Genomic DNA, 17392 nt, shown 5'->3' on the forward strand with positions numbered 1-17392 from the left:
GTTCCCAGAGCTGACTGCTGCCCTGGGCAGTGTTGGTTCCCAGAGCTGACTGCTGCCCTGGGCAGTGTTGGTTCCCAGAGCTGACTGCTGCCCTGGGCAGTGTTGGTTCCCAGAGCTGACTGCTGCCCTGGGCAGTGTTGGTTCCCAGAGCTGACTGCTGCCCTGGGCAGTGTTGGTTCCCAGAGCTGACTGCTGCCCTGGGCAGTGTTGGTTCCCAGAGCTGACTGCTGCCCTGGGCAGTGTTGGTTCCCAGAGCTGACTGCTGCCCTGGGCAGTGTTGGTTCCCAGAGCTGACTGCTGCCCTGGGCAGTGTTGGTTCCCAGAGCTGACTGCTGCCCTGGGCAGTGTTGGTTCCCAGAGCTGACTGCTGCCCTGGGCAGTGTTGGTTCCCAGAGCTGACTGCTGCCCTGGGCAGTGTTGGTTCCCAGAGCTGACTGCTGCCCTGGGCAGTGTTGGTTCCCAGAGCTGACTGCTGCCCTGGGCAGTGTTGGTTCCCAGAGCTGACTGCTGCCCTGGGCAGTGTTGGTTCCCAGAGCTGACTGCTGCCCTGGGCAGTGTTGGTTCCCAGAGCTGACTGCTGCCCTGGGCAGTGTTGGTTCCCAGAGCTGACTGCTGCCCTGGGCAGTGTTGGTTCCCAGAGCTGACTGCTGCCCTGGGCAGTGTTGGTTCCCAGAGCTGACTGCTGCCCTGGGCAGTGTTGGTTCCCAGAGCTGACTGCTGCCCTGGGCAGTGTTGGTTCCCAGAGCTGACTGCTGCCCTGGGCAGTGTTGGTTCCCAGAGCTGACTGCTGCCCTGGGCAGTGTTGGTTCCCAGAGCTGACTGCTGCCCTGGGCAGTGTTGGTTCCCAGAGCTGACTGCTGCCCTGGGCAGTGTTGGTTCCCAGAGCTGACTGCTGCCCTGGGCAGTGTTGGTTCCCAGAGCTGACTGCTGCCCTGGGCAGTGTTGGTTCCCAGAGCTGACTGCTGCCCTGGGCAGTGTTGGTTCCCAGAGCTGACTGCTGCCCTGGGCAGTGTTGGTTCCCAGAGCTGACTGCTGCCCTGGGCAGTGTTGGTTCCCAGAGCTGACTGCTGCCCTGGGCAGTGTTGGTTCCCAGAGCTGACTGCTGCCCTGTGCAGTGTTGGCTCCCAGAGCTGACTGCACTGCGCTGTGTTGGTTCCTAGAGCTGACTGCACTGCGCTGTGTTGGTTCCCAGAGCTGACTGCACTGCGCTGTGTTGGTTCCCAGAGCTGACTGCACTGTGAAGTTCGTACGGCATTACTGAGTGACACAGACAATAAGCTAGCCTTCTCCAGACACCATGTTCGGTTATGTCTAAATGTATTTCCACCAGATTCTCTCTCCATGTAACTTCCTTCTGACAGGAGGATTTATGCATGGGATTATGAACAAAACTGTACAGTATTAGTTTCCGGCACAGACTGCACTGTGCAGTGTTTGTTGCCAGTGCAGACTGCACTGCGCAGAGTTCGTTCCGGGCGCAGACTGCACTGCACAATGAATTACTGAGTTGCAGATCTGTCTAGTCATATCACATGGCCGTTCGGATTTAAAATGTTTTCCCCTGAAATTCTCTGAGAGACCTAGGTTAGTTCCCTTCTGGTAAATACTGTATATATTTTGTAAATAATTATTTGAAACTAAGCAAAGAAAAAACAAACACAAATAAATGTAATCTCCACACAAGACAGCAGCGCATTCTAGGAGCAAAGGATGATGGAATGAGATGACTGATACCTGAGGATTTGCTCGAGCTGATCTACCTTGTCATGCAGAGATTTAGTTATGTCTGTCTCCACGCTGTGAAGAAGAGAGAGGGGAACATATTATAAATCAGATTGCGTAGAATAATTTCCTGCGGTTATTAATACGGCATTACTGAGTGACACAGGCAATAAGCTAGCCTTCTCCAGACACCATGTTCTGTTATGTCTAAATGTATTTCCGCCAGATTCTCTCTCCATGTAACTTCCTTCTGACAAGAGGATTTATGCATGGGATTATGAACAAAATAGCTTTGTTGTGATAACGCTAAATTGAAATAGCATGTGACTTATAGCGGTACCATCTTCTGTGGTGGTGGCTGTTCTGTGGGCTGAAGCCATACCCATTCACTAGAATAACCCTAACAAATGGCACACGTGGGTCCTATTACTTCCCAGGGAACAGATTAGATGCATTTTCCTGGACAAATCACAAAGAAGTATGGATGGGCGAAACTGCCCACAATCTGTAACAACTGCACCTTAATACCTACATATACCATGCTCTTTTCCCACAATACCCCGTTCTAGAAAGGCCTCGGCTCTGTGCCATCTGGTAATCTGGATTGTGAAAGTTTTGTAGTTTTTCCAGTTCATTGCACAACATGGCTTCCTGCACGCAAGTGACGGTTCCACTTTAGTAGTTGGGAGTAGTTTTCACTCTGATTTGGTGTTCCAGATCATGGCATATTGCAATAAAATAAGTGCACAACACTATCTTATATCTTGCTCATTGCTGATAATATATTCTATATATTATATACTGTGTGTGTATATATATATATATATATATATATATCTCTATCTCTGTGTATGTTTATGTATTAGTGGTAACCCGGCCAACTCCATAAAAGTCTTCCCTTCTGACCAGTCCCTACACTGACTCACAAAAGCATGTGATCTCCGCTGCCACACGGAATTACACATTATTTGCAGTACATCCGGAAAGTATTCACAATGCTTCACTTTTTCCACATTTTGTTATGTTACAGCCTTATTCCGAAATGGAATAAATTCATTTTTGTCCTCAAATTCTACACACAAAACCCCATAATGACAGCGTGTAAAAAGTTTTTTAAAAAAAACTAAGAAATCACATGTACATAAGTATTTATAACCTTTACTCAATACTTTGTTGATGTACCTTTGGCAGCAATTACAGTCTCAAGTCTTTTTGGATATGATGCCACAAACTTGGCACACCTACTGTATCTTTGGGCAGTTTTGCCCATTCCTCTTTGCAGCACCTCTTAAATTCCATCAGGATGGATGGGAAGCATCGGTGCACAGACATTTTCAGATCTCTCCAGAGATGTTCAATTGGATTAAAGTTTGGGCTCTGGCTCGGCCACTCAAGGACATTCACAGAGTTGTCCTGAAGCCACTCCTTTGATATCTTGGCTGTGTGCTTAGGGTCGTTGTCCTGCTGAAAGATGAACCGTTGCCCCAGTCTGAGGTCAAGAGCGCTCTTGAGTAGGTTTTCATCCAGGATGTCTCTGTACATTGCTGCATTCATCTTTCCCTCTATCCTGACTAGTCTTCCAGTTCCTGCCGCTGAAAAACATCCCCACAGCATGATGCTGCCACCACCAGGCTTCACTGTAGGGATGGTATTGGCCTGGTGATGAGCGGTGCCTGGTTTCCTCCAAACATAACGCCTGGCATTCACGCCAAAGAGTTCAATCTTTGTCTCATCATGGTCTGAGAGTCCTTCAGGTGCATTTTGGCAAACTCCAGGCGGGCTGCCATGTGCTTTTTACTAAGGAGTGGCTTCCGTCTGGTCACTCTACCATACAGGCCTGATTGGTGAATTGCTGCAGAGATGGTTGTCCTTCTGGAAGGTTCTCTTCTCTCCACAGAGGAATGCTGTAGCTCATAGAGTGACTATCAGGTTCTTGGTCACCTCCCTGACTAGGGCCCTTCTCCCCCGATCGCTCAGTTTAGACGGCCGGCCAACTCTAGGAAGAGTCCTGGTGGTTCCGAACTTCTTCCATTTACGGAAGATGGAGGCCACTGTGCTCATTGGGACCTTCAAAGCAGCAGATATTTTTCTGTACTCCTCCCCAGATTTGTGCCTCGAGGCAATCCTGTCTAGGAGGTCTACAGACGATTCCTTGGACTTCATGCTTGGTTTGTGCTCTGACATGCACTGTCAAGTGTGGGACCTTATATAGACAGGTGTATGCCTTTCAAAATCATGTCCAATCAACTGAATTTATCACAGGTGGACTCCAATTAAGCTGTAGGAACATCTCAAGGATGATCAGTGGAAACAGGATGCACCTGAGCTCAATTTTAAGCTTCATGGCAAAGGCTGTGAATACATATGTACATGTGATTTCTTAGGGGTTTTTTTTTTTTTTTTTAATTACATCTAAAAAAAAAATAAACTTTTTACACGTTGTCATTATGGGGTATTGTGTGTAGAATTTTGAGGACAAAATTAATTTATTACATTTTGGAATAAGGCTGTAAAATAACAAAATGTGGAAAAAGTGAAGCATTGTGAATACTTGCACTGTATACACAGATTATGCTATTTTCATGGGTTGAGGTCTGCCCACTCCATGGCTTAGAGAGACAGAATCTCCCCCATATTTTGATATCAGGGGTAGACAACCTTTGGCACTCGAGAATGATTTCAGCAGCACTTGTGTCAGTCCCTCTCCTACTAGGCATGTGCCTCCTCTTCTTCCCTCAGAGGATGATAATGTTTTTGGCACACTATACACTCTCCAAACTGAAGAACCTGCATATCCAACTAAGACCCGTATTCAATTTGAGCCGAGCCGCCTTTAAGTTAACGCGGCCGAGCCTTAACTTTGTAGGCGTTAAAGTATAGCGCGCGTGCAGGATTTACCCTGTATTCAATTTCAAAGTACGCGGTACTAGCGGTAAGTACTGTCATTTTTGGGGAAATCAGCCTGACACCCCCCAAAAGATGCTCTGACATGGGGGTTAGCTATGGTATCCCCCGATTTGGCTCGCTGAAGGTATTTGGTGTTTTTAAATGGACTCAAAAGCTGCTAAATAGCGTTTTTCTATACATGGTGCAGAATAGTATTTAGGAGTATTTTTTCCAGAAAATAAGTTATCCCAGCAAATTTGGGGTACTTGAAAATGGGGGTCAGCATATTTAAAGTTGAAAAAGTGAAGTTAAAAAAATTGTGAAAAATCCACCTGCCGCAAGCACCTGCAATGAAAAAAACACTTGGGGCATACTTGGGGACCCCCCCTCCAGAGTCAAGTTCGCTAGTTTTTAACTTTGTACCAAAACATTTATTTTTTTTCGAAGTCAAATTTTGAAGTGTCCTTAAGTTTAAAAAAAAAAATAAAAAAAAATTGACACATATTACCTTTGGGGGGCTGTCTGAAGGCTGCAGGGGGGTTCCCGAAACATTGCACCCCAAAACCCCAATTCTGCACTTTTTTCCGCCTGCTATTCATAGGCGATACTTTACCGCCTACTACACTGCATTGACTTTCCGCCGCCTTGCAAATTGAATAAGGAGGAAAACCAAAACAGGCGATAATGACGTCATCGGCGAAAACTTAACGCGGATCCAGACTTAACGCTTCAAATTGAATCCGGGCTTAAGCCTGGGACTATGATACGTGCACCACAATCAGTCCAGCTCGCAGTGGAATAACAGTAGAAAATTCTGAAGCGGTCTGTATCTCCAGGCTACAAAATATGAAGCTACACTGAGCAAACTAGGAAGGACAGGGAAGCCAAAAACATTTTTAGTGCCCATCTATTATTTTTGTAAATGTTCCATGATGCAGTATGGTGCGATGAAACATTTTTGGCTAGAAATATTGAACCCAAAGAGAAATATGTTGCCTACACCCTCTGCCCTCTATCATGGTCTTGTGTTTTATGCCAGACTGGAGGACGCAGAGACAGAAGTGTGTATGATTGTAAACCGTACACGTATAAATGTACCATGCCAGTATCAACAGGTCCTGACAAGCAAATAGAAATGAAACAACGTTTCAGAATCTGGAAGGAGCCTGCCTCTAAAAACACACATACTGCTGAAAATATATGACTTTCAGTAACATTTAGAACCTTGCAACACATCTGTAACAGCGGAACATTTAGGGTAAAATCCCCTTACCCATAACCCCTCTGAGGTAAGCATTCCAGGATGTCATAGCACAGAGACAGCTGATCATCTCGCTCACAAGTGTAGATGGATTCCAAGGCTATTATAATGAGCTGGTCCTGATCAGGAATTAGTTTTTGCTGACACTGAAAGATAAAAACAAAAGAAAACGAGAAGACAAGTTGTATTTTTTAAAAATTCTCTCCAATGTAATACATGTTATTGTGATATACTTTATAACTTCTATATAATATAGGGAGGATTTCAATCAGCCATGAGTCGGCTCGCGGAGCACGTTCGGCTATATGCCGCACTTACAGTATTTTGTTTGCAGCCACATAGGGCTGCGTACAAAAACCTATGAGTCCAGGGCAAGGTCAGGTGGCAAATGGGGTAAGTTGCGGTGTTCCCCTACACCCTGTGTTTAAACTTTGAACAACATCTGCGTATTAACACCCATAACCCGGTGTTAATGCCCATTAACACGTCGATTTAATGGCCGTTAACAAAGGTATCGGGTGAAAAAGGGAGACAAATTGAAAAGCCTCCCCTTTTGCACCGGTGAAAACGTATCGGGTGTAAATTAATTCTCCCCCCATAATCTTCTCGTGTACCAATGAAAAGGAGAATAAAAAAACCAACAAAAAACAGACCTCAAATGATATAGCAGAATATACGCGCAACCAATAAAGATATCAGCTTCAGCGACGAAACCAAAATCGGCCAATCAGAAGTGACTTGGCAACAGTCCTCATCATTAGTGTGTATATCTACCAGCGCCAGTCTCCATGTGGGTCTGTCTCAAATCACAATAATGCGTAAATGCCCTTACTATATTCGGTCTGCATTTACCTGCCCCATTCCCCCCAACCCCAAGCTAATCACCAAATCTGCATAGGGATGCTGGCATACACTCTTATTCTGGGTTTACACACAACAAACTTGCATATTTTTCAAGGAAATTAATATATTCCCATTCTAGTTGTAAGTAAACCCTGAACGTTTTAGCTTATAATAGTGATTTTTTTTTCCCCACATTTTTTTTTTAACCTTCTGCGAGAAAAAAAATCCATGTAATTTCTATAGACTAATTTCCTCCCCAGCAATTGAATAGGAAACAAGCTTGAGACCACAAGGTTTTTCAAAAGTGTGTTAGCAATGGAGTATGGCCCTAAATATCCTACATTCCATATCTCTAAGAATAGTGGGTGATCTCCTGGCCTCTCAAGAGAGTCTAGAACAGTGATTTTCAAATGGTGTATGGTCTACAGAAGGGCCGTGATGGATGGACTGCAGGGTCCGCACTGCAATATTGGATCTTTTCACACATTGGTCACTCACGCTCACCCGCTGTCACACAACCACCCAGATATCTGAGCAGAAAAAGAAGGGGGCAACATATGTCAAGGAGCATGAACTTGACAGCTGAATCAGCACACATATTATGAAGAGAACGGAGACTCCTGGGAGGTGAGTAGCAGTGGGGTGGTCCAAGTTGCGTGTGGGATGCATGATGTTAACTGGGGCACTACAATGCGTCATGACTTGAACTGGGGCATGCAGCAGTGTGGCATAATGTGAATGAGGTGCATACTACAGTGCAACATAAAGTGAACTGGGGGCATTACAGTGTGGTATAATGTGAACTGGGGGCATTACAGTGTGGCATAATGTGAACTGGAATGTACTCCTTATAAAAGCCAAGCAGCAGCGAGAGGAGCACAACATGATGGCGCTATTTATGTCATCACTCTCCACTCACCACAGAGGAAATACTCAATGAAAATAAATAATGAATACATCTGGGTGCTGCTAAGTGAAGGCCATGCATCTCAGCAGGACATGTCCCCTTTGGCTACATGCTGCACCTGCAAATAATTTTTCAAGCTTAGGCAAGCATGCATGATGTACAAGTGTTTTGTGATTACATTTCTGAAATCCACAGACAGCTCTCCAAACAATTATGAGGGTGAAAAATCCCAAAGACAAATGAGTTAATCAACGACTAAAAGCGCTCGCAAAATCTTTTAATCTCGGCGAACCTAAATGATGCAGATGAAATGTGATTTTCTGTCGCTGCATCTGTACTGCAGCCTAATTTATAACTTCAACACGCTGTCGCTGTTTAATTATTCAAAGCTGCTGGAAATATAAATCACTTATTATAGACTGGTCTCACACTGCTGAAATACCAAAGAAACAATCCAACCACCTAGTCTCCGAATAATGATGATGCAATGGGAGCGCAGGCCATCTAAACCGCATACTCTAAATCGCGGTCTCCGCTACAAAATGGCATAGAGCATCAGCTGTAAAACGGTTATATAATGGTCTACGCTACACTGATGTGAATAGAGATTTTTTACAAACATAAAATCTGCAGTGGAAGTTTTATAATCGTTGGTGCATCTATAACTATTTTAATAGCCTTTGATTGTATAACTATAATATAGCAGTGTACAGTAGGTCTGTGTGGAGGGGCAGGTTGAGGCATAAAACAATAAATGACTTTTAATACATTATTGAACATTTAGAATATATTTAAGGATGCCCTTTAACAAATAATAAAGGGCATTTGGCATTACATTATTATTGCTATTATTTTTTTTTGTTTTGCTCTCATTTGTTTTGATCAATTATCTTCTCATGTAGCTATTATATTTACAGTTTCAAAACAGGAAAAGGCAAAATGAAGATGTGCTGGGACTTGTAGTTCCTCAAACAGAAACAACAGATCTCCTAAGCCTGTCAGGAATAATACTTTCTTAATTGGCCTCTGCTACAAGCTAACCTGAATTTGTATTCCGTGTGCTTGTTTTCATGTACTGTAGCGGTATGTTACATTTATTTAATTTTTTTATTTTTTAAAGAACAGTCTCATTAACAATTTTGTACGCATCAGATAAATGTCTCGTCATTGCTTGAAGCAAAACCTGTACAGGTAACCACTAATTCCAATGGCAAAAAAAAATAAAAATATATAAAATAAATAATTAAATTGGGCAATTACAATTGAGGCAATCTAAGAAGATTAAATTTGTGGATTTGAAGGAAGCAAACAGTGATGATGCAGGTAATGTCCCACTTATCTCAGGATGCATAAAATATTCAGAAAGCTAAAAATATTTACACAGCTCCAAATAGCTCTACAATTACCGAATACTTCCACTATAAAAAAAAACGTGTGTATAAAAGCCGCAAAGCTACTAGAAAGTAGAAAAATGGCAACAAGTCAAAGCTAATTGTTTTTTTTTGCTTTGTCTTTTACATGCAGCAACAAGACGACGAGAATTTATTTTTTTTTTTTTAAACAGTGCAAACAATGGGCCTGATTCAGACCCACTCGCGAGCGGCTGTACGCTCGCAAGTGGGTCGATGGTCTGCACTGAGCATGCGCACGACGGAGGGAGCTCCGTCGTGCGCATGCGCCAGACACGACGAGCGAAGGACTTTCCTTCGCTCGTTGTGTCCGATCAAAGGGGGCGTGCTGTCAATGTTGATTGACAGCACGCCCCCTTTGGTGGGCGTGCCTCCCTGACGGGGGCGTTCCCACGGGAACGCCTCCCGTCAGAAGCCGGCCCACTGTCAGTGGGAGTGATTTTGGCTCTGATAGAGCCAAAATCACTCCGGAGCTTGCGGTTGAAAACCTCAACCGCAGGCTCCGGCTCGCAATTTCGATGGTCGCGATGGTCACGACCATCGCGGCCATCAAAATGCACGCTCGTATAGCCTGTGGGTGGTGACCCACAGCTATACGAGCGTCCAGGAGGACGCTCCATGAAAAAGGAGCCCGGCCCTCATGCAGAACGTGCGCTCTGCTCAGAGCGTACGGCTCTGAATGAGGGCCAATGTTTCTGCAAATAAGTCACCGAGAAAGTCATGAATAGAAATGAGCATCATAAACCGGAGCCTGTCGTACCCAAGAAAGCTCTAGTGTCCATATCCGCAAGTACGGTGTCATGAAGCAAAGCAAACAGATAAAGGAAAGGAACATCGGCTTACATTGGGCTTGGAATTCTGGAAAATCTTCAGAGGCAGTTTAAGGTTGTCCTTTGCCATGATTACAATGTATTGCCTGAGGAGAGTGCTCGCCAGTCCCGGGCTCTCAGCCTCGCAGCGGTGAAGGAAGGGAACCATCCACTGGTAGGCGTTTTTTACATACTGTTCCTCTGGAGACTGGAGAACAGGAAACACGAGCATTATTTTTAGACACACACATAAAACAAATTAATTATTATTATTATTGTATTGGCTATAGCCAACAAAATGTTTAATCTTTTTATAACATAGGATTACTAACAGGTCTACTTCATATTATCATAGACCCACACGCGAGGATGCTCGCAAGAGAGAGAGGAACTATCCCCTAACGAATGTTATCCTGTGTCACTTTCCTGCTGTTATCTATCCAGCACTTCCAGTATATGGAATTAGTGTATAATAAAGGATTACTGCAAACAACCAATCTACTTCTTAACATCCTAGACCCACCCACGAGGATGCTACCATGAGAGAGAAGTGCTGTCCCTCTTATGAACATTGGTGTGCGTTAAAGTGTTGTCCTGTACTTTCTTGATGTTCTCTGTCGAGCCATAATACAGTAAGAGGTTGGCTTCCACTTCATTTTAACATGGACAGATTAGTGATTTTGTTCCATTTTGCTGGTTAAAGCTGCCAGGAGGAGCAACATAGAAGCTGTCTTCAGCACATTGATAAACAGGTGAGGCCTACCTTCAGTTCTGCCCTTAATAAACTCAGCAGTGCACAATCATCTCATGTACAGCATAATGTAGCTATGTACAATCACCCCTTGTACAGTAGTGCACAATCATCTCATGTACACCATAGCAGTGTACAATCACCCCATGTATACTACCAGCAGGGCACAATCACCTCATATACTCCATAGCAGTGTACAATCACCCCATGTACAGTACAGCAGGGCACAATCACCTCATATACTCCATAGCAGTGTACAATCACCCCATGTACAGTACAGCAGTGCACAATCACCTCATATCCACCATAGCAGTGTACAATCATCCATTATACGGCACAGCAGTGCACAATGAACCCATGTACAGCACAGCAGAGCACAATCACATGGTATACACTGCACAATCACCTCATATATGCACAGCTGTGCACAATCATCTCATGTGGAGCATACAGTGCACAATCACCCTAAATACACCATAGCAGTGTACAATCACCTAATGTACAGCACAGCAGTGTACAATCAACTCATATTCGCACAGCTGTGCACAATCATCTCATGTACAGCATACAGTGCACAATCACTCATGTACAGCATACAGTGCACAATCACTCATGTACAGCATACAGTGCACAATCACCCTAAATACACCATAGCAGTGTACAATCACCCCATGTACAGCATACAGTGCACAATCACTCATGTACAGCATACAGTACACAATCACTCATGTACAGCATACAGTGCACAATCACTCATGTACAGCATACAGTGCACAATCACCCCATGTACAGCACAGCAGTGCACAATCACTGATGTACAGCATACAGCGCACAATCACTCATGTACAGCATACAGCGCACAATCACTCATGTACAGCATACAGTGTACAATCACTCATGTACAGCATACAGAGTACAATCAGTCATGTACAGCATACAGTGCACAATCACCCTAAATACACCATAGCAGTGTACAATCACCCCATGTACAGCATACAGTGCACAATCACTCATGTACAGCATACAGTACACAATCACTCATGTACAGCATACAGTGCACAATCACTCATGTACAGCATACAGTGCACAATCACTCATGTACAGCATACAGTGCACAATCACTCATGTACAGCATACAGTGTTCAATCACTCATGTACAGCATACAGTGCACAATCACCCCATGTACAGCACAGCAGTGCACAATCACTCATAACATCCTAGACCCACCCACGAGGATGCTACCATGAGAGAGAAGTGCTGTCCCTCTTATGAACATTGGTGTGCGTTAAAGTGTTGTCCTGTACTTTCTTGATGTTCTCTGTCGAGCCATAATACAGTAAGAGGTTGGCTTCCACTTCATTTTAACATGGACAGATTAGTGATTTTGTTCCATTTTGCTGGTTAAAGCTCCCAGGAGGAGCAACATATAAGCTGTCTTCAGCACATTGATAAACAGGTGAGGCCTACCTTCAGTTCTGCCCTTAATAAACTCAGCAGTGCACAATCATCTCATGTACAGCATAATGTAGCTATGTACAATCACCCCTTGTACAGTAGTGCACAATCATCTCATGTACACCATAGCAGTGTACAATCACCCCATGTATACTACCAGCAGGGCACAATCACCTCATATACTCCATAGCAGTGTACAATCACCCCATGTACAGTACAGCAGTGCACAATCACCTCATATCCACCATAGCAGTGTACAATCATCCATTATACGGCACAGCAGTGCACAATGAACCCATGTACAGCACAGCAGAGAACAATCACAAGGTATACACTGCACAATCACCTCATATATGCACAGCTGTGCACAATCATCTCATGTGGAGCATACAGTGCACAATCACCCTAAATACACCATAGCAGTGTACAATCACCTAATGTACAGCACAGCAGTGTACAATCAACTCATATTCGCACAGCTGTGCACAATCATCTCATGTACAGCATACAGTGCACAATCACCCTAAATACATCATAGCAGTGTACAATCACCCAATGTACAGCACAGCAGTGTACAATAACCTCATAATCACACAGCTGTGCACAATCACTCATGTACAGCATACAGTGCACAATCACTCATGTACAGCATACAGTGCACAATCACTCATGTACAGCATACAGTGCACAATCACTCATGTACAGCATACAGTGTACAATCAGTCATGTACAGCATACAGTGTACAATCAGTCATGTACAGCATACAATGTACAATCAGTCATGTACAGCATACAATGTACAATCAGTCATGTACAGCATACAGTGTACAATCACTCATGTACAGCATACAATGTACAATCACTCATGTACAGCATACAGTGCACAATCACTCATGTACAGCATACAGTGTACAATCACCCTAAATACACCATAGCAGTGTACAATCACCCCATGTACAGCATACAGTGCACAATCACTCATGTACAGCATACAGTGCACAATCACTCATGTACAGCATACAGTGTACAATCACTCATGTACAGCATACAGTGCTCAATCACCCTAAATACACCATAGCAGTGTACAATCACCCCATGTACAGCATACAGTGCACAATCACTCATGTACAGCATACAGTGTACAATCAGTCATGTACAGCATACAGTGTACAGTCATGTACAGCATACAGTGTACAATCAGTCATGTACAGCATACAATGTACAATCTCTCATGCACAGCATACAGTGCACAATCACTCATGTACAGCATACAGTGCACAATCACTCATGTACAGCATACAGTGCACAATCACTCATGTACAGCATACAGTGCACAATCACTCATGTACAGCATACAGTGCACAATCACTCATTTACAGCATACAGTGCTCAATCACCCTAAATACACCATAGCAGTGTACAATCACCCCATGTACAGCATACAGTACACAATCACTCATGTACAGCAAACCGTGCACAATCACTCATGTACAGCATACAGTACACAATCACTCATGTACAGCATACAGTGCACAATCACTCATGTACAGCATACAGTGCACAATCACCCCATGTACAGCACAGCAGTGCACAATCACTCATGTACAGCACACAGTGCACAATCACCCCATGTACAGCACAGCAGTGCACAATCACTAATGTACAGCATACAGTGCACAATCACCCCATGTACAGCACAGCAGTGCACAATCACTCATGTACAGCATACAGTGCACAATCACTCATGTACAGCATACAGTGTACAATCACCCTAAATACACCATAGCAGTGTACAATCACCCCATGTACAGCATACAGTGCACAATCACTCCATGTACAGCATACAGTGCACAATCACCCCATGTACAGCACAGCAGTGCACAATCACTCATGTACAGCACAGCAGTGAAAAATCACCCCATGTACAGCATACAGTGCAGTCACTCATGTACAGCACAACAGTGCACAATCACTCATGTACAGCATACAGTGCTCAATCACCCTAAATACACCATAGCAGTGTACAATCACCCCATGTACAGCATACAGTGCACAATCACTCATGTACAGCATACAGTGCACAATCACTCATGTACAGCATACAGTGCACAATCACTCATGTACAGCATACAGTGCACAATCACTCATGTACAGCATACAGTGCACAATCACTCATGTACAGCATACAGTGCACAATCACTCATGTACAGCATACAGTGCACAATCACTCATGTACAGCATACAGTGTTCAATCACTCATGTACAGCATACAGTGTACAATCAATCATGTACAGCATACAGTGCACAATCACCCTAAATACACCATAGCAGTGTACAATCACCCCATGTACAGCATACAGTGTTCAATCACTCATGTACAGCATACAGTACACAATCACTCATGTACAGCATACAGTGCACAATCACTCATGTACAGCATACAGTGCACAATCACCCTAAATACACCATAGCAGTGTACAATCACCCCATGTACAGCATACAGTGCACAATCACTCATGTACAGCATACAGTGCACAATCACCCCATGTACAGCACAGCAGTGCACAATCACTCATAACATCCTAGACCCACCCACGAGGATGCTACCATGAGAGAGAAGTGCTGTCCCTCTTATGAACATTGGTGTGCGTTAAAGTGTTGTCCTGTACTTTCTTGATGTTCTCTGTCGAGCCATAATACAGTAAGAGGTTGGCTTCCACTTCATTTTAACATGGACAGATTAGTGATTTTGTTCCATTTTGCTGGTTAAAGCTGCCAGGAGGAGCAACATAGAAGCTGTCTTCAGCACATTGATAAACAGGTGAGGCCTACCTTCAGTTCTGCCCTTAATAAACTCAGCAGTGCACAATCATCTCATGTACAGCATAATGTAGCTATGTACAATCACCCCTTGTACAGTAGTGCACAATCATCTCATGTACACCATAGCAGTGTACAATCACCCCATGTATACTACCAGCAGGGCACAATCACCTCATATACTCCATAGCAGTGTACAATCACCCCATGTACAGTACAGCAGGGCACAATCACCTCATATACTCCATAGCAGTGTACAATCACCCCATGTACAGTACAGCAGTGCACAATCACCTCATATCCACCATAGCAGTGTACAATCATCCATTATACGGCACAGCAGTGCACAATCAACCCATGTACAGCACAGCAGAGCACAATCACATGGTATACACTGCACAATCACCTCATATATGCACAGCTGTGCACAATCATCTCATGTGGAGCATACAGTGCACAATCACCCTAAATACACCATAGCAGTGTACAATCACCTAATGTACAGCACAGCAGTGTACAATCAACTCATATTCGCACAGCTGTGCACAATCATCTCATGTACAGCATACAGTGCACAATCACTCATGTACAGCATACAGTGCACAATCACTCATGTACAGCATACAGTGCACAATCACCCTAAATACACCATAGCAGTGTACAATCACCCCATGTACAGCATACAGTGCACAATCACTCATGTACAGCATACAGTACACAATCACTCATGTACAGCATACAGTGCACAATCACTCATGTACAGCATACAGTGCACAATCACCCCATGTACAGCACAGCAGTGCACAATCACTGATGTACAGCATACAGCGCACAATCACTCATGTACAGCATACAGCGCACAATCACTCATGTACAGCATACAGTGTACAATCACTCATGTACAGCATACAGAGTACAATCAGTCATGTACAGCATACAGTGTACAATCACTCATGTACAGCATACAGTGCACAATCACTCATGTACAGCATACAGTGCACAATCACTCATGTACAGCATACAGTGCACAATCACTCATGTACAGCATACAGTGTTCAATCACTCATGTACAGCATACAGTGTACAATCACTCATGTACAGCATACAGTGCACAATCACCCTAAATACACCATAGCAGTGTACAATCACCCCATGTACAGCATACAGTGCACAATCACTCATGTACAGCATACAGTACACAATCACTCATGTACAGCATACAGTGCACAATCACTCATGTACAGCATACAGTGCACAATCACTCATGTACAGCATACAGTGCACAATCACTCATGTACAGCATACAGTGTTCAATCACTCATGTACAGCATACAGTGCACAATCACCCCATGTACAGCACAGCAGTGCACAATCACTCATAACATCCTAGACCCACCCACGAGGATGCTACCATGAGAGAGAAGTGCTGTCCCTCTTATGAACATTGGTGTGCGTTAAAGTGTTGTCCTGTACTTTCTTGATGTTCTCTGTCGAGCCATAATACAGTAAGAGGTTGGCTTCCACTTCATTTTAACATGGACAGATTAGTGATTTTGTTCCATTTTGCTGGTTAAAGCTCCCAGGAGGAGCAACATATAAGCTGTCTTCAGCACATTGATAAACAGGTGAGGCCTACCTTCAGTTCTGCCCTTAATAAACTCAGCAGTGCACAATCATCTCATGTACAGCATAATGTAGCTATGTACAATCACCCCTTGTACAGTAGTGCACAATCATCTCATGTACACCATAGCAGTGTACAATCACCCCATGTATACTACCAGCAGGGCACAATCACCTCATATACTCCATAGCAGTGTACAATCACCCCATGTACAGTACAGCAGTGCACAATCACCTCATATCCACCATAGCAGTGTACAATCATCCATTATACGGCACAGCAGTGCACAATGAATCCATGTACAGCACAGCAGAGAACAATCACAAGGTATACACTGCACAATCACCTCATATATGCACAGCTGTGCACAATCATCTCATGTGGAGCATACAGTGCACAATCACCCTAAATACACCATAGCAGTGTACAATCACCTAATGTACAGCACAGCAGTGTACAATCAACTCATATTCGCACAGCTGTGCACAATCATCTCATGTACAGCATACAGTGCACAATCACCCTAAATACATCATAGCAGTGTACAATCACCCAATGTACAGCACAGCAGTGTACAATAACCTCATAATCACACAGCTGTGCACAATCACTCATGTACAGCATACAGTGCACAATCACTCATGTACAGCATACAGTGCACAATCACTCATGTACAGCATACAGTGCACAATCACTCATGTACAGCATACAGTGTACAATCAGTCATGTACAGCATACAGTGTACAATCAGTCATGTACAGCATACAATGTACAATCAGTCATGTACAGCATACAATGTACAATCAGTCATGTACAGCATACAGTGTACAATCACTCATGTACAGCATACAATGTACAATCACTCATGTACAGCATACAGTGCACAATCACTCATGTACAGCAT

At 43.9% G+C, this 17392-nt stretch overlaps 1 protein-coding gene across 4 annotated transcripts in view; it reads right to left on the bottom strand.

Annotated features, from left to right (window-relative positions):
• The window catches only part of NBAS (NBAS subunit of NRZ tethering complex), an 890452-nt gene that overhangs the window by 622125 nt on the left and 250935 nt on the right, over nucleotides 1–17392 (bottom strand). For all 4 annotated transcript variants that reach the window (XM_088451840.1, XM_088451839.1, XM_088451841.1 and 1 more), the window contains exons 25-27: nucleotides 9872–10045; nucleotides 5882–6015; nucleotides 1735–1797 (exon numbers count right to left, since the gene is read on the bottom strand). In XM_088451840.1, the coding sequence (XP_088307966.1) occupies nucleotides 1735–1797; nucleotides 5882–6015; nucleotides 9872–10045 (371 nt within the window). The remainder of the gene's footprint in view (nucleotides 1–1734; nucleotides 1798–5881; nucleotides 6016–9871; nucleotides 10046–17392) is intronic.

The sequence above is a fragment of the Taudactylus pleione genome, unplaced genomic scaffold, assembly GCF_031769625.1.
Source record: "Taudactylus pleione unplaced genomic scaffold, aTauple2 ptg000030l, whole genome shotgun sequence".
Taxonomy (NCBI): domain Eukaryota; kingdom Metazoa; phylum Chordata; class Amphibia; order Anura; family Myobatrachidae; genus Taudactylus; species Taudactylus pleione.